Source organism: Magnolia sinica, chromosome 5 (genome assembly GCF_029962835.1).
Source record: "Magnolia sinica isolate HGM2019 chromosome 5, MsV1, whole genome shotgun sequence".
NCBI classification, from domain to species: Eukaryota; Viridiplantae; Streptophyta; class Magnoliopsida; order Magnoliales; family Magnoliaceae; genus Magnolia; species Magnolia sinica.
In genome coordinates this window covers 19,979,814-20,006,815 of record NC_080577.1, presented here as the reverse complement: position 1 = coordinate 20,006,815, position 27,002 = coordinate 19,979,814, and the positions used below count along the sequence as shown (strand labels likewise).

Sequence of the window (27,002 nt, the reverse complement as noted above, 5' to 3'; positions counted from 1 at the left end):
TGCACATAAATGCCTCTTCATACATCACCACCAAATCTAGGATAGGACTGATAAGGCCCACCAGTAACCTATCAGTGTCCGAGCAACAATAGTCTGTCTAATCCATTTGAAAGAATCACATGATAAACGATAACAAGTGGTCCAACAGCAGTTTCAGTAGCGCAGAGAAGAAACACACATGACTGTTGACAGTACGTGGTAGCAGGAACGGACAAACAGATTGAGCGCAGGTATGAGTACTGAGTCTTCAAATGCTAATTCCAATCAATTATGCAAAGTTCAACTCAAGAAGAGCATTCAGTAAACAGGAAGCGGCTGAGTTTTCAGCATCCTTTACCCTGGACTTCAAGTCTCCACTCGAGACATATATGTCATTTGATATTCCGATTTGAACCGAACACATGAATAATTTCTCATGGGCGGGCCCGACTTCCTTCTCCACCCTGTAGTTAGGACAAAACAAATATCAGTGCATTTATTAAGTTTAACCCTAATAAAATCCCGAGGTTCTGTCCCATGAATACTGGTCATTGCTACTTAGGGCTAGCAATGGGCTGGCCTGGCCCAGGCAAAATCAGTATTTTGAATAGGCCGAGCTCAGTGAATAGCCCTACCAGTTCAAAATCCAGGCCCAAGACCCACCCATTGCCAGGCCTATTGCTACTTATCATATGCATACACAACTGGTCAGATGGCGCCAGTTCAGTCAGGGAATGTCCATCTGATGGGCCTCACAATGGACGGTCCATGTTCCAGAAATCACATGATCCAGACAACCCTGGTGATTACATCAGAGTTTTCTCCACTGAATGTAGATTGTTGCAGATTCTCTCCTGTCCATTCACATGTCAGAATTGGATATATACGCTAGTTAGATGGAGTTATCTTTGGGCGGAATGGCAGAAAAGGATTCATGTAGCTGACCCCAATAGTTGGGATAAGGCTTGGATGATGATGATGACAATGAGATCTTTGGGTGGTTCATGCTGGGGCTCCACCAGATGTCCAGGCAACTGAACCATGCACCTCGTATCCAATTTTTGCAGGAGCACAAAATAAATAGCCTGGGCAAGGGCATAAACCCCCTAAGACCTATTTGAAATCTGCGGTGCAAAATATATGTAACTGATGCGCAACCAGATACGCCTGTAACTGGTTGCTTTCATCAGACCCGACGCATTTTCCAAGCTAAAAAACAATAGCATCCAACAAAATAGATTTCCATGAAATCTATTTACAAATTTATGGTGAAACATCATAAAAACATAATTATAGCATAATTGAAGATTGGAAAACCTGTGAGATCATTCAGTTTAGATTTATTTATTAAAAAAAAAAAAAAAAAAAACAGACAAAAAAGAAACGGGTCTATAAATTGGGGGTGTAATTAATTGGTGTTTAAAGAAACGGCTTAATTTGGTTCTATTTTTTAAAATGAAACAAAATAATTGGATATATATTGTTTATTTGTGCATGTGCATGCATTTTTATGTTGTTTATTTATGTGCATGTACATGCATTTTTTCTTAACCATGTTTTCAGTAATAAAATTCTGGTAGAAATATCCCTTACATCCCAAGAGTAGCAACAATAGAAATGTGTTAATTAGTAATCATTTTTAATTTCACAGGAGTAAACAATGGTAATAATAGAAGCAACAGATTTATTTGTTTCACTTTTTAATTTTGAAAACTTAAAAACAGGTTTATCCTGAATAGTTTAAATCTTAAAATTCTTGAACTTAACTTTATGGATGAACCAATATTGTATAGCTATTACTTGAAAGAAAAAAAAAAAAAAAAACATACAGATGGATCCATCTATAATTGGACACTTCAACAATAGCCATCCATGTGTGCCCCAAATCGTAGAGAACTATTATAGATAATTCAGTGGCATGTACCAAAGACTAATGGGAATGACCATAATCAGAACACATGTTCAATCTCCAGGAACTCAATCAGTAACTTGTACAAAAACTAGAGGTAATAATGATACGACAAGTGGATAATCTACAAAATATACAACTTAAGGCAGTTGGCCGATGAAAGATGAGCTTTTTGTTCCTTAGTGACCTAATTCGTCAGTGCATACAGTTATGGTTCGCATAAATTTCATAGTTTGTCACTTGTTGTATTGGGAACAGGATAGTTGGAGTATTTTGCTGGGCTTTTGCACTAAACTAAAAAGTGTTCACCAATTTGTTATGCTCTGTTGGCTACAATACAGTTTGCTTAAGTTAATGAGCACTTTGCATGCGCGAGCAAGCACACGTGCACACCCAAACCCACACATATTGATGCTAAAAACCTCATAACATGTGTACCACCACGGCATGCATGTGTGGATCTGGAGCTTTCATTAGATGAAGCCACGGAGAATGCCCAGTAACCTAACAAGGTTTAGCAAGACATACAACAAACTCCATATGAAGCCACGGAGAATGCACAGTAACCTAACAAGGTTTAGCAAGACATATAACAAACTCCATATGAAGCCATGGAGAATGGACAGTAACCTAACAAGGTTTAGCAAGACATACAACAAACTCCATATGAAGCCACAGAGAATGCACAGTAACCTAACAAGGTTTAGCAAGACATACAACAAACTCCATATACGACACATACACATGGCCCATCACATGAGTGGATAGGCATGACGAAGAGAGAGAGAGAGAGAGGTGTCAATGGGAAAACAATTATTATTATTATTTTTTTTGTTTTTTTGAGAAATTGTTCATTTAATTAAAGAAGAAAGAACAAGCAAAGTCATCATCAAAGCCCTCACAAGTCACAAGACAACAAAACTTCCAGTGGGCAGGTGATTGATGTCAATGCAAACCTCTGCAAGGGTGAGTTTCAATATCCTGGGTAAAAGAGAGGTTGGTTTTAGTGGGGCAGGTAATCACATAAGACCTTCTATCTTATACTTCATGCAATGCTTATGTCAAAAAATCATGCCAAGACTAACTTCCACCCATGTTTGAGAAAGCAGACCCTGATTTGCAGTGCTGATTTCGATATGCCCGTGATATAACTGCCCCCTTGTGGATGTCCTTAGTCATGTCAACAGACTCCTCTAGGGACTATTTGCATGCTTCTCCAAGTCAAGAAAGACCATGTGGAGATTGATCCTATATTTCTTGATCAACTAAGTAGGAAAAGCCCCAATGGTTGACCTTCCCAGCATAAATCCAAACTTGTTTTCTGATACATTCATCTCATGCCTAAATCCTTGCTCAATCACTCTCCCAAAGTCTCATGCCTAAATCCATTGATCATCTCCTTCTGCACTGCCCCTTCATTACTACAATTTGGTCCAACTTTTGTTCACAGTTTAATATCAGTTGGTGTGTCCCTGGAGCAGTGGATCAATTCCTGCAAGCTTGGCATGGGGTCAATATAGGCAAGCATAGGACCAGGTTATGGAGGCTGGCCATCCTTGCTGTTTGGTGGTCAGTCTGGGAAGAAAGAAACGGGAGATGCTTTTCGGACGTCTCAAATTCTGTTCATGTTGTTATCTCTTAGGCCAAACGTCTCATGATAGAATGGGATTCTCAAGTAGAGCTGTTAAAGGGCTCTGATTTTATTTTTATAGGAGTTTAGTTGAGTCTGCCTCCTCAACGGACTCTCTCTCCTTATCTTGTCCCCCTTTTGTTTTATTAATATATCATCAATTTTCAAAAAAAAAAAAAACTTATTGTTGTAAATGGGTACTAAATACTTTTCATCTTGTTTGTTGGCATTTTCTTCAATCATACAATGCTGTTGAACAACTTTATTAGACAAATAAACCAATCTCTCTTGCACACTTCCGTACCTCTATTGGTATACCATCTGGTCCTAAGGCCTTTCCTGTCTTCTTCCTTATCAAAGCTTCTTTTACTTTAGATATCCTAATCCTACGAAAGTACCTTTGGTCTCTGGCCTCATTATAATTCTTTCTATTTCTCAATTCTCCTACGGTCGTCATTTAATAAGTTTTGGAAATAGCTTCTCCACCTTGCTCAATCACTCTCCCAAAGTTTCATACTATGACTCATAAGCTCAACCCCCACGATAATTAATAAAGCTCCATGACTCCTTATTCTTGTAAATGGGTACCACAATACTTACCTCCATTTACTGGTGCATTTTCTTCGATCTTACAATCTTGTTGAATAACTTCATTAGCCAAAAAAAAAAAAAAAAAACCAATATCTCTTGAACACTTCCATACCTCTACTGGCATACCATCTGGTCCGAAGGCCTTTCCTGCCTTCATCCTTCTCAAAACTTCTTTTACTTCAGAAATCCAAATCTTACAAAATTTTACATGGTTCTTGCCTCATCATAATTCCTTCAATCCCTTAACTCTCTGCGTGGCTGTCATTTAACAAGTTTTGGAAATAGCTTCACCACCTTCTGTTGATACCATCGTCATTCTCCCTTCCTCTCTCATTTTTTGCAATCTTGAAAACATCCTTCTCACCCTCTTATAAACCTTTAGTGAGCCTCATTACTTTCTTAGCATTCTAATTGGTGTTTCTACCTTCTTCTACATTTTCCTCATTTTTATTCTCTTACCAAGCATTGTGGCATGATTGTTTCTAGCTAATAGCCTATTGTACTTCATCGTTCCACCACCAAGTTGTCATTAAATGAGGACCACTAATGGAGATATAAGTGAGTTTCCAATTATTGTAGGCTTACACCAGGGGGTCAGCTTTGATCCCATACCCTTTCGGGGGTTACCTTTGGAGATTGCGAGGAGGATTATGCAGTGTTGTTCCAAATGATCCATGAAGGGGTTGCTCAGAAAAAAAAAAGGAAGCTGCCCTGGCGAGCCAGTTAAAATCTCCAAGAGGTCTTAGAGAGATGAAAGGGCTTGAGATTTCAGTTAATTATGATTGGGTGTCATTATCTAAGGGAGGGGTCTATGAGGATAATAAGTTGGAAAGTGAGAAGTATGGGTTGTCCCTAAAAACATGTTCAAATAAGGGATATTCGTAAGAGATATAAGGCTTAGTTGATTGTTGTTCAAGAAATGAAAGTGAGTTTAATGGAACAGAGAAAAGTGGATGACATTTGGAGAGGTAATTCGAATGATTGAGCAGTTAAGGATGTTGTGGATACTGTAGGGGGCAATCTTATAATCTAGAATTCATCGCTCTAGCTCAAGGAAGACTGCTTTATAGGGAATTTTTCCTTGAATATGGTGGTTTGTGATAGGGCATCAGGCTTTAAGTGGGTGCTCTTAGCAGTGTATGGTCCAAATGTCCTGGGTCTAAGGGTTCAAGGTTTTCTTTTTTACTTTTTTTTTTTGGGGGGGTGGGGGGGCACGGGCAAAGTATGGCTGACTTCTCTAAATGGGTGTGAAGAAATGATCTGATAGATTTTCCAATGGGGGGAATTGGGGGAATTAGATTTATGTGGTCAAGTGGCCAAGCTAAACCTATTCAATCGGTTTTTAGTATTGAGAAGTTGGTTTGATAAATTCCCGTTAACTAGTCGGTAGGGTTACATAAGCCTACTTCTGACCATTGTCCAATTCTACTCAAAGTGGATATGGGAAGTTGGGGGCTGAGACCTTTCAGATTTGAATTAGCTTGGCTCGAAGTGGAGGGTTTTATTGATCTAGTTAAGGGATGGTGGGCTTCTTTTCATATTGCAAGCCATCCGGCTTTTGTCCTTTTTCAAAAATTACGCATTCTAAAGGGGAAGATATAGAGGCGAAAATGGAGAGTGCATTGGAAGAGATTCGACTACTCGATATTAAAGAAGAAAGGTCAAGGTTATTAGAAGCAAAGCAGGGTCGGAGGGATATTCTTCGGGTTAATTATAATAATCATTTAAAGGAGGAAATTAAACGGAAACAATGGACGGGAACAACTTGGCTCAAGGAGGGGGATATACTAAGTTCTTTCACGGTTAATCTAGTGCAAGAGCTCGTTCTAACAGAATTGAAAGTGCAGTGGTGGATGGCGTTACATTTGAGGAGAAATTGAAGGTTTATGAGGCTATAGTGAGTTTTTACAAGGAATTACTCACAAGTTTAGAAATTATTAGACCAAGGTTAGCTAATTTGCAATTTGAGGTGTTGTCCGAAGAAGAGGCTACGTTGTTGGAAAAGGCTCTTTCAGAGGAGGTGAGGATAGCAACCCAAGATTTGGGCAAAAGGATAAATCGTTGGGGCCCGATGGGTTTCCTATCGCTTTTTTTCCAAATCTTCTAGGAAGAGCTAAAAAAGGATGTTATGGGCTTCATTTGTGATTTTTGCAAAAATAGCAAGCTTTCTTTGGAATTGGGAGCATCTTTTATTGTGTTGACTCCTAAGAAAGGGACAGATGGTCTAAAAAAAATTGGCCAATCAGTTTGATAGGAGCTTTGCATAAGATCATGGCTAAGGTTCTTGCTTCTAGGTTTTGGGCCATACTAGGTCAAATCATTTCCAAGGTGCAAAGGCTTTTGTGAAAGGTAGGCAAATTTTGGATACCTCATTATTGCCCATGAAATTATTAATCTGAGTCAAAGGGAGGAGAAAAGTAGCATTGTTTCAAGTTGGATTTGGAAAAGCATATGATCATTGTCAATTGGCCTTTCTGGATTATATGTTGAGCTAGATGAGATGTCGAGAAAAGTTGAGAAGTTGGATTTAGATGCGTGTGAGTAGGCCAAGTTCTCAGTTTTAGTGAATGGTTCTTCAAGGGGTCTAAGACAAGGGGATCATCTATCTCCATTCCATTTTGTAGTAGTCGTGGAAGCTTTGAGTTGGATGTTGAGCAAATAACGAAAAGTCATTTTAGTGGCTTTAATGTGGAAAGAGGGGAATTCCAAGTGTTTCATCTTCAATTTATGGAAGATACAATTTTATTTGACGAGGCAAATTTCTCCCAGTTAGATAATCTTTGGAAAGCTATATTTTGTTTTGAAGTGGTGTTAGGCATAAGAATGAATATTCAAAAGTCCAAAATGTTGGGAATAGGGTTAGCTAGGGAGGAAGTGTGTGCTCTAGCTCAAGTGTTTGGATGTAGGTCGGGGTCATTCCCATCAACTTATTTGGGTCTTCCTTTGTGTATTGGGAAGGTGGCGAAGCATTTATGGGACCTGATGATTGAAAGATTCGAAAGGAAATTATTGGCATGAAAGAGAAGGCATCTTTAGGAGACAGAATAACTCCGATTAAAGCAGCTTTATCAAATCTTACTTTGTATTTATGTTTATTTCTAATGTCCGAAGGGGGTGCTCAACAAATTGGAAAAGCTTTGATGGGATTTTAAGCGGCAAGGTGGGAAGGAGAAAATTAAATTTCACTTATGAAGTGGGATGATGTTTGTAGGCCGAAAGAGGAAGAGGGAGTTGGGATTAGAAAATTTGGAGCTATGAATCAGACACTTTTGCGGAAGTCGATTTAGAGATTTGCTTCAGAGGAGGGTGGTTTATGGAAGGAAGTTATAGTAGAAAGTATGGGGTGGAGCGGGAGGTTGCCCAAGAACTTTCAAGGCGATGAATTTGAAGAATTAGCGGCTCTCTTTACGTAGTTATCAAGGGTTATTCCTTTGGAGGGGGTCGATTAGGTTTGATGGAAAGAGGTCGAATCGGGAAAATTCTTAGTGAAATCTCTCTATTATATGCTCTCAAGCGGTTTTGTTGTAAGTGACAAAGTGCGTACTATTTTCTTTGGTCCTATGGTGCCCCCTAAAAGGTGATGGCTTTCGCATGATTTTTTTATTTTTTTTTACGATGATAATTTTATTAAAGACCACAGCCAAAAAGAAAAAACAAGACTAAATTACAAGTCAACTCTCAGGGAACTGCACAATTGACTTTGACGCATACACCCACTCCTTAATCAGAGATTTTGCCTTTAGAAAGACTGCTTGCATCTTCAATTGCTTATTCCTAAAACAACGGTCGTTTCTTTATGCACCAATGCCCGCTAGCAACAACATGCACCATACAAATTTCCCTACCTTTCATTTTCCCCCACCGTGCCACGCCTTGAAGCTATCAATTGAGCTTGGGATCACCAAATCCACTCCAAAGAGATTGAAAAACCCTTCCAACATCCTACCCACAAAAAAGCAATGAAGGAAAAGGTGATCCACTGATTCCACATTTTGATAACATATTACACACACACATTTGGAGAACCATTGCCCTTTTTTGAAGATTATCCACTTTTAGAATCTTCTTGCAATGTGCTAGCCATGCGAACGCAGATACCTTCAGGGGAATCCCATAATGCCAAATGCCAAATATATTAGGTCAGACTTGCCTCGTCCACCAAGCTGCCACTGCTTAAGGCCTTACAGAAAGACTTGACCGAAAATCTTCCAAATTTATCATACAAACATTTCAAAGAATCCGTTTCTAAGGGGATCGGCCAAACTTTAGATAGCATTTGAACCAAACTAGATAGCTCAGTAAATTCTTCACCGTCCAAATGTCTCCTGCACGGCGGAGCCTAAGTAACTTGGTCCCCTCGAATCAACAAACATTTATCAACGAGCATTCTTTTGTCTAACGCAACACCTGCTAAACGCGGAAATATATCCATTAGTTTTTTGTTCCCCACCAAAATATCCTCCCAAAACAATATGCTTTTTCCATCTTCCAAATAGAACCCTACCCCTTCCCATACTTTTCTTTCCAAAGTTGCCACCATTCTCCAAAGATATGAAGCCCCATACAAAGAAGACGATCTAGTCCACCGTCCACTAGCATCTACACCATATTTCCTCCCAATCACCTTCCTCCACAACGTTCCTACCTCATTTCCAAATCTCCAAGCTCGGAAGACCCACTCCCCCTTGATCCCATGGTTTGCATACTTCCTCCCACTTCATTAGATGAAATTTGTGTCTACCATCCGCCCCGTGCCATAAAAAATCTCTCCACAGTTTTTCCAATTTATTGAGCACCAATTTCGGACATTTGAATAACAACATGAAGTACACCGGAAGATTAGACATTGCCGCCTTTATAAGAGTTAACTTACCACCCAAGGATAAGTATCTTTGTTTCCAAAGCGCTAGCTTGTTTTGAAATCTCTGTCCCATAATTGTTTTGGTGGCCTACCAATGCATAACGAAAGGCCTAGGTATGTTGTAGGAAAGGATCCTTCTTTACATCCAAACAAACTAGCAAGAGCTTTAACTTCCTCCTTAGATGTCCCTACTCCCATTAATCTGCTTAGATATCCCCACTCCCATTAATCCGATTTTACTTATGTTCACCTTCAAACCCGAAACCACTTCGAAGCTAATGATGATTTCACGGAAGAAACTTACTTGAGAGGAGTTGGCTTCGCAAAATAACAATGTGCTGTTTGCAAACTGAAGGTGTGTGACCTGAAATTCGGAATTGTCCACCCCAAATCCTTTGATCAAATTAGCCTCTGCTCTTTTTTGAATCATTAGTGGGAAGGAATAGGGAATTAATGGTCCACAATCTGAGGAAGAGGGGTCTCGTCATTACTAATGTGTGCCCTTTGTGTTGGCAATGCAAGGAATTGGTTGATCATCTTTGCATGCATTGTTCAATCTCAAGGGAGGTGTGGGAAAGCTTTTTGGCCTTTTTGGTGTATCGTGGGTTATGTCGAGGTCAATTGAAGCTTTCTTTAAGCAATGGCATGGCGGGTTATTGGCAAATTAAGTAGAGCTGTATGGAGGATGTCTCTTCTTGCAGGGCTTTGGGCTCTGTGTGGGGAAAGGAATAAAAGATGCTTTCGGGACGTTTCTGGAAAGCCAATGAGTCTTTTTACGAGCAAAATCTAATGTAATAAAATGGGTTGTGGTCTCTGTTAAATTAGATGCTTGCGGTTTAGTAGGTCAAGTGATGCAGGACAATTAAACACTTGCTCTAAAAGCTCGAACTGCTAGAGTATGGCGAATTAATCTTTTTATCTCATAGCCCAGGCCCCACATCTAATGGGTTAGGACCTTAGCTGAACCCCCCTCGTAGGCTCGTGGGCCCCAAATCACATGGGCTGCCCACCCCGAATGTGTCCCCGCATCCCACGGGCTACCCCACTCGAGCTCGGTGTGAAATGCCTCTGCATTAATCACCCCCGGTGAGGAGTCTCGAACATGGGACCTCCCCCGTGGACCGCAAATCACATGGGTCACCCACCCCGAGTGTATACCCGCATCCCACGGGCTACCCCACTCAAGCCCGGTGTGAAAATGCTCTTGCATCAATCACCCCCGGTGAGGAGTCTCAAACACGAGACCTCCCGCTCTTATACCAATTTGATGCAGGACAATTAATCACTTGCTCTAAAAGCTCGAACTGTTAGAGTATGGTAAATTAATCTATTTATCTCATAGCCTAGGCCCCACATCTCATGGGTTGGGACCTTGGTCGAACCCCTCTCGTGGGCTCGTGGGCCCCAAATCACATGGGTCACCCACCCCAAGTGTGTCCCTGCATCCTACGGGCTACCCCACTCGAGCCCGATGTGAAATGCCCCTACATTAATCACTCCCGGTGAGGAGTCTCGAACACAAGACCTCCCCCGTGGGCCCCAAATCACATGGGTCACCCACTCTGAGTGTGTCCCCGCATCCCACCCGCTACCCCACTCGAGCCCGGTGTGAAAATGCCCTTGCATTATTAGATGTGGGAAGCCTGTAATGTTTTTCTTGTTTTCCTTCTTTTTCTATGTGTATTCTTTCGACTTTTCCATTCGATTAATAAAATTTAATCGTTTAAAAAAAAGTTTCATGATAGTGTAGAATGGTCAAACCCAATTAATTAGGATAAGCTTTAGATGGTGATGGTGATGGTGATGGTGATGATGATGATGAGGATGATGATAAGTATTTGTATAAGGCTTCACATGAACGACCACCTTATCACTCATGATTTTTTTAAGAACAATTGCCCTCAACGTTTAGCCTTGAAGTCCCACATTTTCCAGAACATGGTATGTTTGTGTAAAATCCATTTGGGCACTTCCATCGCTTTCTAAGCCAACTATGACAATTTGCTCAGCCATCTTTTCTAACAATTAAATTTGTAAGGAAAAAATGCATATTTGGAAAGGAAATGCCTTGCTAAGCCACATCATTGGAGCCTATCGGAGTGAGATATAATGGGCCTCAAGGCAACGTGACAGTGCAAGATTCACAACATTCACCAACTGGGGCCCCCTAGTGAACATGACATGGTCATATGATCATACCAATTCATTCATTGGGTAGGACATACTTGTATGAAAAAAAATGGAGGTATAAAAGAAAATAGTAACATCCATATCACACACATGTTTGGCAGACCTAAGAAATGACATTTTGTCTTGAACAAATGTGCTCCATCGGCATGTTAAGACAAGGTCCCTTCTCCATATCAACTTCACGTATCCTATTTATGTTCCTCTCTAAGCACAGATGGAGAACTATTAACGAAAATGGACAAATATACTGATAAAGAGAGCGAGAGAGAGAGAGAGAGAGAGAGAGAGAGAGAGAGAGAGTGGGAGGAATGCGCAAGGGGAGAGGAAGGAGATGGGATCGAAAGTGACATGGGAAAGCTGAGAAGAGTACTAATTTAGGGCATGTTTGTTTCATTGATTTCCATAGTAATATAACATAAATAAGCCATCATTACTATTTGACAGTATTTGTTTAAATAAGTATTATGGTACATAAATCGATGGTCAAATGCAAATGTAATAGGGAAACAAGTAAAGGAATTTGTAATCATTACAACATTTCATTGCAAAATTGTCATCTTTACAATTTTACTTGAATAAAACAAACAATATAAGCAATGCCATTATTACAGTCAAATGTCGTTGATGTCACTAGACAAGTAAAGCAATTTGTAATCTTTACCTATTTTCTTTAACAACATAATTGGTGAAACAAACAGGGCCTTAGATTAAAAGTGTATTTTCTTCATGAAATATTATGTGAAGAATGATGATGGTAAAAAATCGTCAACAACTTCTAGAATAACTAGAAAATGAACATAAAGTATCATCTCACTTACTATGTGCAAGCTGCATCCAAGAAGGTTCAAGGTATGCATCGGTGTATGCATAGAGAGGAGAGAGGGCCCTTTGTGGAACCATCTTCAACAATTATGGCAAGTTTGTTTTTCTAATTACACTAGTAAATATCTAGAAATGGGTAATGATTACTTTCTATTTTAATTTTCTGATGACATTAGATGAATTTGACAACAATAACGGCATTACTTAGGGTGTTTGTTTTATCCAGACATCACTGTAAATATGGTAGTTTTATAATATAAAATTGTAATGATTACAATTTCCTTAACCCATCTCCTATTACAAGCGTATTTGATTATCAATTTATGCGTCGTAATTCTTGTTTTGACAAATATTGTGAAATACTAATGATGACTTATTTACTTTGCATTACACAAGACATTGGGAAGAAAAAAACACGCCCTAAGGGGCCCATCATATGCATCCTTGAGAAGTCCAATCCATGCCTAGGTTGTCTAACTTTCCACAAGATTAGAATCCATGACGTCTGGGGTTTGGAGGTCCAATATGATTTAGGTGGGGGTGGGGGGTGTCAATGGTCAAATTTTGGAAGGATGTGTGGCGTGTGATAATTGGAATCTACAAGATTTATACCCAAACTTAGCTCAAGTGGCGGCGGATTCAAATATAATAGTTGATGTTTCTCGCCCCATGAGACTTGTGGGGGTTTGGACTCCATGTCAAAGGGATCTGCAAGACAATGAATTTAAAGAATTAGTAGCTCACTTTAAGGGCCTGTTTGGGCGGTGGGATTAGAAGGGATTAAGTGGGATGGGATTCAAAAAACATAATTATTACCCATGGCAGGGATTTTCCCCTGTTGCCATGGGATAAGATTAATGCCATGCTTTGTTGGTAATACGGTGGTACATTGAATGGATATACCCACCATCATTTGAAATTACTGAGAATAACACACGTGTTATATCTAAACCGTTCATTTGTTTTGTAACCTCATTTTATGGCATGAGCCTAAAAATGAGGTAGATCCAAAACTTATGTGGCCCCAAAGAAGTTTTCAACAGTAAGTATTCAATCCCTGTTGCTTTCTATGGTGGGGTCCACTTGAGCTTTAGATTTACTTGATTTTTTAGGCCATGCTCTAAAATAATCTCGATAAATGGGTGGTCGGTGTGGATATAGCCCACACATCATGGTAGGACCTACCCAACTTGCTAACATTGAGTGAAATTGGCACGGACCCAATGCAATTCCATTTAATGTAATTCCAAGCTTTTCCACTCTTCCCAAACATGGAGTAGAATTGGCACAAAACCAGATGAATCCCATCCCACCTAATCCCTTCTAATCCCACCGCCCAAATAGGCCCTAAGTAGTTATTGGGGGTTTTTCTTTCGGAGGGGGTTGATTCGGCTTATTCCAAGAGGTCAAATCGGGAAAGTTTTCAATGAAATCTCCTTACAATATGTTCTCAAGCAGTCTTGTTGCAAGTGACAAAGTGCATACTTATTTTCTTTGGTCATATGGTGCCCCCCTTAAAGGTGGCAGCTTTCCATGGTTAATGATATGGAATAGGTGGTCAACGATCGACAATCTAAAGAAGAGAGGTCTTGTCATTATTAATGTGTGCCCTTTGTATTGGCAATGTGAGGGATCAATTGATCATCCCTGCATGCATTATCCATAATCAAGGTAGGTGTGAGAAAGCTTTTACAGGCTTTTTAGTGTGTCATGCGTTGTGCTAAGGTCACATGGGGGTTTCTTTAAGCGCTGGCGGGGCGGGGGAATTGGCAAATTGAGGAAAGCCATATGGTGAATGTCTATTCTTACAAGGCTTTGGGCTTTGTGATGGGGAAGGAATAACAGTTGCCATTAAGACGTTTCTGGAAAGCCAAGGGGAGTCTTTCTAAGGGCGAAATCCAATGTAATAGAAAAGGTTATGGTCTTTGTTAAATTAGGTGCTTGAAGTTTAGTAGGTTAGATGTGGGAAGCCTCGCAATGTATTCTTTCGACTTTTTCATTCAATTAATGAAATGTCGCCCTTAAAAAAAAGTTCCTTAGTAGAGTAGAATGGTCGAACCCAAGTAATTGGGATGAGGTCTAGATAGTGATGATGATGATGATAAGTAGTTGTATAAGGCTGCACATGAACAACCACCTTATCACTCATGATTTTTATTTTTTTTTTAGAACAATTGCCCTCAACGTTTTGCCTATAAGTGTCACATTTTCCAATACATGGTACATTTGTAAAAAATCCATTCGGGAACTTCCATTGCTTTCTAAGCCAACTAAGACAATGTTCTCAACCATCACTTCCACCAATGACATCTAAAAATAAAAAAAAATAAAAAAATGCTGGTTTGGAAAGGAAATGCCTTGTTGAGCCTCATAGAACTTGTGGAAATGAGATTTAATGGGCCTTAGTGCAAAGTGACACGAGTGCAAGATTCACAACATTCACTAGCCAGGGCCCACAATGAACATGCCATGGCCTTATGATCATACCAATTCACTCATTGGGTGGGACATGTATGATAGAAAATGGAGGTATAGAAGAAAATGATAACCATCCATATCCTATGCACATGTTTGGCTGACCTAAAAATGGATTTTTGTCTTGAACATATGTGCTCCATTGGCATGCTAAGACAAGGCCCCTTCTCCATATCAATTGAACAAATCCTTTTTTTTAGAGATACCAAATCCTATTTAATGTTCCTCTTTAAGCATGGATGGAGAACTATTGGCAAAGACAGGGAGAGACTGATAGAGAGAGAGAGAGAGAGGAATGCAAAAGGGGAGGGAGGAGATGGGATTGAAAGTGACATGTGAAAGCTGAGAAGAGCATTAATTTATGGCATGTTTGTTCCATCGATTTCTATAGCAATGTAACATAAATAAGCTATCATTACTATTTAACAGTGTTTGTTTAAGCAAGTACTAAGACACATAAATCGAGGGTCAAATACAAAAGTAATAGGAGAGTTAAAGAAATTTGTAATCATTACAATATTACATTGTAAAATTACCATCTTTACAATTTTACCAAAATAAAACAATATGAGCAATGTCATTGTTGCAATCAAATGCTTTTGATGTTATCAGACAAGTAAAGCAATTTGTAATCTTTAACCATTTCCTTTACTGATATAATTGGTGAAACAAATAGTCCTTAGGTTAAAAGTATATTTTCCTCATGAAATACTATGAGAGAAGAATGATGATGCTAGAAGAATTGTCAACAACTTCTTGAATAACTAGAAAACCAACATAAAGTATCATCTCACTTCCACAAGCTGCATCCGAGAAGGTTCAAGGTATGCATTGGTGGTATGCATAGAGCTAAGAGAGGGCCCTTTATGGAACCATCTTCAATAGTTCGGGCATTTGTTTTTCCAATTACGCCAGTAAATGGCTAGAAATGGGTAATGATTACTTTCCATTTTACTTTTCTGGTAACATTGGATGAATTTGACAACAATAATGATGTTGCTTAGGGTGTTTGTTTTATCTAGGCATCACTGTAAATATGGTAGCTTTATAATATAAAATTGTAATGATTACAATTTTCTTTACTCTGTCTCTTATTACAAATGTATTTGACTCTCGATTTATGTGTCATAATTTTTGTTTTAACAAACACCGTGAAATGCTAATGACAGCTCATTTACTTTGCATTACACAGGAAATTGGGGAAAAAAAAAACGTCCTTGGGAGCCCATCATATGCATCCTTGAAAAAGTCCAATCCAAGCATGGGTTGTCTAGCTTGCCACAAGATTAGAATCTATGGCACATGGGGTTTGGAGGTCCATCATGATTTAAAGGAAATGGTCGAGGGGGGACAATTCAAGAGTCAAATTTTGGAGGGATGTGTGGCTTAATGATTGGAAATTGCAAGATTTATACCCAAGTTTAGCTCAAGTGGTGGCAGATCCAAATATAACGGTTGCTTGATGTTTCTCGCCCCATAGGGCATGTGGGGGTTTGGACTCCATGTCAAAGGGATCTTTAAGACGACAAATTTGAAGAATCAGTGGTTCTCTTTAAGCAGTTATCAAGAGTTATTCTTTCGAAGGGAGTCGAATCAGTTTGATGGAAAGAGATCAAATCGGGAAAGCTCTCAGTGGAATCTCTCTACGATATGCTCTCAGGTGATCCCATTGTAAGTGACAAAGTGCATACTTATTTTCTAGGGTCCTATGGTGCCCCCTCAAAGGTGGCGGCTTTCACATGGTTAGTGGAATGGAATATGGTGTTAACGATCGACATTATAAGGAAGAGGGGTCTTGTCATTATTAATGCATGCCCTTTGTGTTGGCAATGCGAGGAATCAGCTAATCATCTCTACATGCATTGTTCATACTCAAGGGAGGTGTGGGAAAGCTTTTTTAGGGTTTTTGGTGTGTCGTGGATTACGCTGAGGTCAATTGAGGGTTTCTTTACGCAATGACATGGTGGGGATATTGGCAAATTGAGCAGAACCATATGATATCTCTTCTTGCGGGGCTTTGGGCTTTGTGGAGGAAAAGGAATAACAGATGCTTTCGAGACATTTTGGAAAGCCAATGAAAGTCTTTCTAAGGGCAAAATCCAATGTAACAGAATGGGTTGTGGTCTCTGTTAAATTAAGGGCATAAGTTTAGTAGGTCAGGTGTGGGGAGACTTGTAATCTTTTTTACTTTTTTGATGTGTATTCTTTCGACTTTTCCGTTGAGTTAATAAAATGTCATCCTTCAAAAAAAAAGGTTCCTTGATAGAGTGGAATGGTCGAACCCAATTAATTGGGGTGAGGTTTAGATGATGATGATGATTGGTATAAGGCTTCACATGAACAACCATCTTATCACGCGTGATTTTTTATAGAACAATTGCCCTCAACATTTTGCCCTGGAGTGCCACATTTTCCAATACATGGTACATTTGTGTAAAATCCATTCGGGCACTTCCATCGCTTTCTAAGCCAACTAAGACAATTTGCTCAACCATCATTTCTACCAATTAAATTTGGAAAAAAAAAAAAACATAGTTAGAAAGGAAATGCCTCATTGAGCCTCATCGTTGGAACTTGTGGGAGTGAGATATAATGGGCCTCAAGGCAACATGACACAAGTGCAAGATTCACAACATTCCCCACCTGGGCCCACTATGAACATCCCATGGTCTTATGATCATACCAATTCACTCATTGGGTGGGACATACTTGTATGCGAAAATATAGAGGTATAGAAGAAAATAGTAACAATCCATATCCTACGCACATGTTTGGTGGACCTAAGAAATGGATTTTTGTCTTGAACAGATGTGCTCCATTGGCATGTTAAAACAAGGCCCATTGTCCACATCAATTGCATAAACCCTATTTATGTTCCTCTTTAAGTATGGATGAAGGGCCATTGACAGAGAGAGAGAGAGGAATGCGCAAGGGGAGAGGGAGGAGATGGGATTGAAAGTGAGATGGGAAAGCTGAGAAGAGTACTAATTTAGGGCATGTTTGTTTCACTGATTTTCATAGTAACATTATGTAAATAAGCCATCATTACTGTTTCACAGTGTTTGTTCAAACAACTATTACTGAACATAAATCAAAGGTCCAACATAGATATAATAAGAGTTAGGTAAAGGAATTTGTAATCATTATTATTTTACATTGTAAAATTGCCATCTTTACAATTTTACATGGATAAAAACACAATATAAGCAATGCCGTTATTGCAGTCAAATGCGGCTAATGTCAGCAATTTATAATCGTTACATATTTCCTTTACTGATGTAATTGGTGAAACAAACAGGCCCATAGGTTAAAAGTGTATTTTCATCATGAAATACTATGTGAAGAATGATAATGGTAAAATATTATCAACAACTTCTAGAATTACTAGAAAATCAACATAAAGTATCATCTCACTTACTACATGCAAGATGCATCCAAGAAGGTTCAAGGTATGCATTTGTGTATGCATAGAGAGGAGAGAGGTTCCTTATGGAACCATCTTCGATACTTAGGACGTGTTTATTTTTCCGACTACACCGATAAATGGCTAGAAATGGGTAATGATTACATTCCATTTTACTTTTCAAATGACATTAGATGAACTTGACTGCAATGATGACATTGCTTAGGGTGTTTGTTTTATCCAGGTAACATTGTAACTATAGTAGCTTTATAATGTAAAATTATAATGATTATAATTTCCTTACCTATCTCCTACTAGATGTGTATTTGACTCAACTTGTGCACCATAATTCTTATTTTAACAAACACTATGAAATGCTAATGATGGTTCATTTACTTTGCATTACACAAGAAATTGGAGAAACAAACATGCCCTTGGGGCCCATCATATGCATCCTAGAATAAGTCCAATCTGCACCTAGGTTGTCTAACTTTCCACAAGATCAGAATTCATGTTGTCTGAAGTTTGGAAGACCATTATGATTTAAAGTGTTGGGGTTTGGAGACGATTCAAGGGTCAAATTTTTTAAAGATGTGTGGCTTAATGATTGAAAATTGCAAGATTTATACCCACGTTTAGCTCAAGTTGTCACAAATCCAAATATAACATTTGCTTGATGTTTCTCGTCGCATGGGGCTTGTGGGGTTTGGAATTTGGGCTCCTTCATGTCGAAGGGATCTTCAAGACGACGAATTTGAAGAATTGGTGGCTCTCTTTAAGCAGTTTTTGAAGATGTCGGCACCAATGCCTCGAATCTTTGACTTAGAGGTTAAGAAACCATTACATGGACCAGCCTTGCAAAGAAGAATTAGTGGCACTCTTTAAGCAAATATCGGGGGTTATTCTTTTGGAGGGGGTCAATTCGATTTGATCGAAGAGGTCAAATGAGTAAAGTTCTCAGTGAAATCTCTCTACAATATGTTCTCAGGCAATCCTGTCGTAGGTGACAAAGTGCATACTTATTTTCTTTGATCCTATGGTGCCTGCTCAAAGGTGGTGGCTTTCACATGGTTAGTGCGATGAAATAGGGTGTCAAAGATCAACAATCTAAGAAAGAGGAGTCTCGTCGTTATTAATGTGTGCCCTTTGTGTTGGCAATGCAAGGAATCGGATGATGACCTCTGCATGCATTTGTTGTTCTCAAGGGAGATGTGGGAAAGCTTTTTTGGGCCGTTTGGTGTTTCGTGGGTTATGCGGAGATCAATTGGGGGTTTCTTTAAGCAATGGCATGGCAGGGGTATTGGCAATTTGAGTATCCAATGTATGAGAATGGGTTGTGGTCTCTGTTAAATTGGGTGCTTGCAGTTTAGAAGGTTAGGTGTGGGAAGACTCGTGATGTTTTCTTTTTCTTTTTGTTTGTGTATTCTTTTGTCTTTTCCATCAATTAATAAAATGTCATCCTCCAGGAAAAAAGAAGAAGAAGAAGAAGAAGAAGAAGAAAACAAACAAACAGAGTGTTCCTTGATAAAGTATAATGATCGAACCTAATTAATTGGGATAAGGTTTAGATGGTGGTGGTGGTGAGTATTTGTATAAGGCTTTATATGAACAACCACCTTATCGCTCACGATTTTTTCTCTCTCTTTTTAGAACAATTGCCCTTAACGTTTTGCCTTGAAGTGCAACATTTTCCAACACATGGTGCATTTATGTAAAATCCATTCAGACACTTCCATCGCTCTCCAAGCCAACTAAGACAATTTACCCAACCATCATTTCCACCCATTAGATCTGAACACAAAAAATGCAGATTTAGAAAGGAAATGCCTTGTTGAGCCTCATCGTTGGACATTGTGGGGGTGAGATTTACTAGGCCTCAAGGCAATGTGACACAAGTGCGAGATTCACTAGCTAGGGCCCATGGAGGACATGTCATGGTCTTATGATCATACCAATTCACTCATTGGGTGAGACATACTTGTATGAGAAAAAAAATGAAGGTATAGAAGAAAATAGTAACATCCATATCCTACGCACATGTTTAGCGGACCTAAGAAATGGCTTTTTGTCTAGAACACATGCTCCATTGGAATGTTAAGACCAGGCCCCTTCTCCATGTCACTTGCACAAATCCTATATATGTCCCACTTTAAGCATGGATGGAGTACTATTGAGAGAGAGAGAGAGAGAGAGAGAGAGAGAGAGGAATGCACAAGGGGACAAAAGTGACATGGGAAAGCTGAGAAGAGTATTAATTTGGGGCGTGCTTGTTTTACTGATTTCCATAGTAATGTAACATAAATAAGCCATCATTACTATTTCACAGTGTTTGTTTAAACAAATATTACAAAACAAAAATCAAGAGTCAAATGCAATTGTAATAGGAGACAGGTAAAAGAATTTGTAATCATTACAATTTTATACTATAAAATTACCATCTTTACAATTTTAGTTGGATAAACAAATAATATAAATAATTCCATTATTGTAGTCAAACACAGTTGATGTCATCAGACAAGTAAAGCAATATGTAATCATTACTCATTTCCTTTACTAATGTAATTGGTGAAACAAACAGTCCCATAGGTTAAAAGCGTACTTTCATCATCTAATAGTATGTGAAGAATGATGACGGTAAAAAATTGTCAGCAACTTCTAGCATAACTAGAAAACCAACATACAGTGTCATCTCAATTACTACGTGCAAGCTGCATCCAAGAAGGTTCAAGGCATGCATTGGTGTATGCATAGAGAAGAGAGAGGTCCCTTTATGGAACTATCTTCAATAAGTTAGGACATGTTTGTTTTTTCCAATTACACTGATAAATTACTGGAAATGGGTAATGATTGCTTTCCACTTTACTTTTCTAATAACATAAGATGAATTTGACTAAAATGATGATATTGCTTAGGGTGTTTATTTTATCTAGGCATCATTGTAAATATGGTAGTTTTATAATATAAAATTGTAATGATTACAAATTCCTTTACGTGCCTCCCATTACAGGGGTATTTGACTATCGATTTATGTGTCGTAATCTTGTTTTAACAAACACTGTGAAATGCTAACGATGGCTCATTTACTTTGCATTACACAAGAAATTGGAAAAACAAACATGCCCAAGGACCCATCCTATGCATTCTTGAAAGTCCAATCCCCAACTAGGCTATCTAACTTTCCACAAGATCAGAATCCATGGTTTTGGCTGGACTAGCAAAGACCTAGTCTCACTTTTATCATCTCTAATATTCCGCCCATGTTGGAATCCCTAGGATTACCAATGGAGCCAGCATCCATAGTTAAGTTCCAAGACCCCATGAATAAGTGTTCCATAGAGCCACTTTTTCTTGATCTTTCCACTATCTTAGATTATTGAGTTCCAAACTCTATCAAGGTCCATGGTTGAGACTCCTTAAAAATCTTCACACATGAGGCTCCAAATCATGATAAGGAATTTAACATTTTCCTTCAACTAAACAAGATTCTCTTGAAGATTCCTTAGTTAAGCTCCTTCCAAATGGCTGACATTATATGGCATGAGGAATCATATTCCACAAAATTTAACCCCAAGGCTTAAAAGGACCTATTGACCATCCACTTGAAGATTCCTTAGTAGGCTCCTTCCAAATGCATCACATTATATAGCATGAGGAATCATGTTCCACAAAATTTAACCCCAAGGCTTAAAAGGACCAGTTGACCTTCCAATTGAAGATTCCTTAACTAGGCTTCTTCCAAATGCCCCACATTATATAGCATGAAGAATCATATTCCACAAAATTTAACCCCAAGGGTTGAAAGGACCTATTGACCATCAACTTGTGAGGTCTAACTGCCTCCAAAATATTTCAAGCCACACTGAGCAAACTTCAAAGAATGACCTAATATCCAAGGCGGACTCACAAAGGAGAGTTGTTTTTGCCATTGCAGTCAGTGCCAGTCTTAGGGTGTTGTTTCACCGTTCATTCATATCTAAGGCCCTATCCTCAATAAGCAAACCAGCACAGATCCATCGCCACGTCATCAATAAAGTCCTATGGTTCACCTCATCCTTCCTTCAAGCCCATCAATCCTAATCAAAGTTCCCCTCCTTACAAAGGGTCATCTCTAATTACCATAACACATTAAAATGATGACTCTATTAGTTGATATGATTGATCTTTAAAAAATATCAATCATATATGATTGATAACTAACAAGTTACAAAAGTGCCAAAATTTACATCCGGTACACCCATTTTATCCAAAATTGACAGTTCGGCTATAAAATGATCTTTAGAAGTCAAAGCATCACATATGGAAACACCTTTATTCATCATTTCTTTTTCTTTTTTTCATAAGATTATCAAATTATTCTTCTTTGCAAAGGATGCAAAAGAGTTTGCCGTATAGCCTTTACTTCTAGCATAAACAAGGAAAGGCCAATGACTCCCTCTAAAGAAGAAAATTTGGTACCCTAGAAGAAACAAAAAAGAAGAGGAATCTCTTTGTGATGCTTAGATTCATAAAAGATCAATTTCTAGTGAAAGAGACACTTGGGATCAAAAATCAATACACCACTTAGTAAACATGACACTTGATAACTTTATATTACTTGTATACAAAGTAGGTGTAACTTGATATATCTACTAGAAGTGGGCTATCACTTCATGTCATGTATAGTAATGAATTAGAAACTAGATTAACTGAAACAAACATGGTGAATATAAGTGGGTGCAACTTTATAGTTCATATTTACCAGAAGTGTGATGCAACCAAGCTTTCCCATGGAGGTTTTTCTTGACCACACATGTGGGCCCCACGCGATCACGCATGTGATCCATGGCCACTCATGTAGGTGGGCCATAATTATTTTAGTTTTTTTAGTTGTTCTTGTTGTCATTGTTATTGATAAAATGGGAATAACCAAAATGCTCTCATCTATGAGTGTAGTAACTTAAACAGGGGGAATAATTTAGTATTTCCCCATTATTAGGGTTTTCTCTCTTTGTTTAAGCCTATAAAAGGCACAGCTCGAACATGTGATCTATGGAATTTGATAATAAAGTTGACTTCTCTTTTATGCAGTCGCTCTTAGAAGATATTAGAGAGAAAGAAGACGAGAGATCTCTAGTCTTGGCTAGAGGGCTGTCAGCTATGGGATATTCCCACAATCATATTTCTTGTTTGTAATTCCATAGTTTCCCTTTAGTATATTTATTGTTCTTGATTCCATGGCCGCCCATATGGGACTACATTAAAGTGAGCATTCACCTTATGTCTGTATAGAAATGAGTTTGAAACTAGATTGACTAAAATAAACATAGTGACTATAAAGTTTGAGCTATAATATGGACAGTTGCATAGTTTCAAAGTATTAAAGCCAAGAGGATTAGAGGGAAAATAACAAAAAGCAAATTGCCATCTCTAGTGTTGACACACATGACACAACTTATGGATTTTACAGTAAAGTCTCCAGCTTCTCCATGATAAGTTGTTGTGAAACCATTGGTCTCAAAACAAATTCAATTTGAGAGGTAAATTCCATTTCCCATAAGTTGCATAGTTTCAAAGTATTATGTATAATCTAACTTGAAAGGTTCAAAAGTTTGCTCGACTCCACTGCATGCTGCCAATGTGATTAAATAACAGAAAAATAATCTCAAAAACTCATTGGTCACAGAGCTAGCATCCTCTGGAACAAGGGCATGATACTTGTTCAAAATTGTCCTATGCCAACTCATCTGTGTCCATGTGTTTGACACTCCGGGACATGGCTAATATAAGAAGAAATTAAATTATGTTTAATTGTTATTATATTTTTGGGATACCTTTTTACAGATAAATAATTGATTTCTTGATTTTATTATTACAATTCTTTATTTTTGGCATTTTCACGTATAAAAAATTACAATGTAATAAATTAATATTTCTTGTCTTAAATATTTTTAGGGACCAAGGTTTGAAAAACCCTATTGCATTAGCATAGTATAACAATAACAGAGTCTATGAAATGAGGGGAAAAGGGGGAGAAAAATGGAAAACCGCCATCCCACATGAAATAACGGTTGTTCTTTGCCTAAAAAATGACATTAAAAATACATAAAAAAGCCTTTATTCCATTATATAATGGCTGTTATTGAGAAAATAACTACGTCTATTTTGGATTTATAGGCAGTTTTCATTACATAAGGGAGGGTGACTGTTTGCATATAATCGGTGTTAAGAGGATAGTGATTGTTCCCATTATAAGGGCTTTTATCACTTCTTCTTTTTTACCTTACGATCGCATCAAGGCATCTGAATTCCAAGGGCACCATGTCCAACATGATGTGTCCGTGCCTGACAACAACACGCATCCATGTACAATTTACACAGTTTACAACTAAACCAATACCACATGACGATGTCCAGTACTACCTTACACCACAATGACAGAGCAAAAAGAATACGATGTAGATTCTACAAGCTGTAATAGCATCATCATCATGATCTACGATTCTACATGTTTCCATAACACTCAATAACAGATAAAATGCAGCATAATCCACAAAATCATAAACATAATCACTTACCAATTTCTGGTTACAAAATAAGAAACTTATATATATATATATATATATATATATATATATATATATATATATATATATATATATATATATATAAAATCACATATGAAATAGTGAAACCATAACTGAATTGCTATGTCTAGAGCTCCTATTCTTTGCAGTTTAGAAAGAGTAGAAAGAGCACTGTTATTCTTCTCTAATGATTATCAAATATGTCACCCAATTAATACTGCAGTTCACCATAGTATAATTACAGAAAAATAAGACAGGATTCCTTCATTTTTGCATGCTAGTAAATGATGATTGAGTGTGTCATAGTTTTGAAACTCAAAAATAGTGACCCAAATCAAATGTCTATCAGTTCAAATCAATTAACTAGTTTGGTTCTTTTGAGTTTCGCACACCAAGGGTCAATAATATTTAATATTTAAATTTTAAAAATCCTTCGTAGGTTGAATCAAGTTTTTCTAAGTCGAGTCAACCAAATCATGAGCAAGTAGTGAATGAATGACGACCAAATTGAATTTTTTTTTCTTTTTCTAAATCTTTGACAAATCCGATGGACTCTGCCGAGACTTCTTTTCTTTTTGGAAACATAGACTCACATAGTACTAAACGAAAAGGCTTGAGTGCTAGCAAAGAGGAATGCTACTCAGTGTTTTAAATAGCCACATTATGTAGGGTGTAGCTTACACTACATTCCATAGCTTAGCCTTAACGCTACAAACTCATGAAAATAGCTTAAGTCACATGTAGCTCACATTACAAGTTACTTTTCATTACAACATTAAAATCGATTAATGTTTTCAACGATTTGTTACACTTTTCTATTTTCAATGAAAAATAGTTAATCTTATCAATGCTTTTAGTAAAATATCTAAATAACAATATTAAAACAGTTTTGTTGCTCTTTCTTTACCTTTATACTTAATCATTGGTCATTGCCCTTTCCCATTACTTTTCAGGTTGTGTTTCTTTGCACCAAATATCATGAAATTTTGTTAAATTTCATTATTAATCAGTCTAATTTGGTGCAGAATATCATGAATTGGTGCAACCACATGCAACCTCGTTAAAAAATCTAGAAATAGCATGTAGTTTACACCTCACCCTTCAGAGTGGTGAACACTATGCTACACACTATTGGCTAATACACTGATGCTAACATGAAGTGCACACCAGAACATCTCCACCGAATATGTACCCTTTGGATTCAGGACTGTTGCTTTTGTCGACCACCATGTGGATGCAACGGCCAGAAAAAGGAAGGCAATTTTAGTGGCAGTAGTTGGCCAATCATCGGCCTGAGAAACAGGAATAACTAACTCAAAACTGAGCAATGAACCGGCACACCTTGTGACAATGAGAAGGTCAAAATTGCCCAATTACCACTAATTTCAGCCTAAGTTCAATCCACATGGTGGCCCACTAGATCAACGGTCGGATCATGATACACTCTTGATACATGAAGATCTTTTCTCTGATAGCAGAAAGAGAGACAACGAACAACCAATAGCCTAATACTAGCTGTAGCAAAAAACCTTACTTATAGAATGGCTTGGGCCAGCGGTTCTTGCTGCAGAGCTCATTCAACCTCTGTTTCGCTCCTTCCTCCTGCGTTCCACCAAACCTCTGGCTATCAGTATCCATAGACATCGGCTCAGAATCCAGCAGCTTCTGCAGCGCCTCCTTGGCGGCATTCAGCTTCGCAATCTCCTTCTGCTCAGAGCATCCAGACCCCACCATCTTCCCATCAACATAGACGTTCGCAATGTTCTTCACCCCCTTCTTCCAATGCCGGATATCAACCCGCCTCCCGTGCTTCTGGCAGTACTCAAACAACATTGTGACGGGCTGCTGCTGCAGGGTATCCAACGTGACGATCGGCTCCAGCAGCGCGCGGAAGACCAGCCAGAGTACCTTGAGATCGAAGTTGCAATCTACATAGACAGCAGCAGCGATCGACTCGACAATGTCGGCGAGGACCTTGGGGGCCTTGACAGTGCCGTCATAAGGGACCTCATCGGCATCGTAGCGGATGGCGAGTGAGAACTCGCGGACCTTTTCATCGAGGGCGGGAGCGTTGCGGCGGAGGTACGAGTAGAGATTGTGGCGGACGGCAACGCGAGCAAGCTTCTCGGTGCTGATGTTGGCAGCACGGAGGCTAGAGAGCTGACCGGGGTCGAGGGTGGGGTAGGTGAGGAAGATATGGTTGGTGAGGGCGAGGCCGAGGACGGCGTCGCCGACGAATTCGAGCCGTTGGTAGGATTCGGCCTCGGTGTAGGAAGAATGGGTTAGGGCTTCGATCAAGAGGCTTTGATCGTGGAAATTGTAGCCGAGGAGGTGTTCTAGGGCGGGGATTGCGGTTCTCATGTCCATGTCCACCAAAAGGGGAGTGTCTGTATGGACTACGATTATTCCGTAGTCTTCTTCATCAATCTCCTCTTCCTCCGATTTCTTTGAGCGTTTGGATTTTGATTTGGATTTCATGGCGATTGAGGGAAAAGAAATTGAGAAGATAGCGTCTGGAAAGATGGGAAGGAGAAAGAGTGACGACTTCGAGTGAGAGGGAAACGGGCTTTAGAGTCGGG

At 38.8% G+C, this 27,002-nt stretch overlaps 1 protein-coding gene across 1 annotated transcript; it reads right to left on the bottom strand.

Moving 5' to 3' along the window:
• LOC131245680 (ribonuclease 3-like protein 2) lies at window positions 1-27,002 on the bottom strand. The gene is made up of 2 exons (XM_058245284.1): window positions 25,958-27,002; window positions 1-443 (listed from the first exon to the last, which is right to left on the bottom strand). The coding sequence occupies exons 1-2, from the start codon at window positions 26,899-26,901 to the stop codon at window positions 269-271; spliced, it is 1,119 nt and encodes a 372-aa protein (XP_058101267.1). The 5' UTR covers window positions 26,902-27,002; the 3' UTR covers window positions 1-268.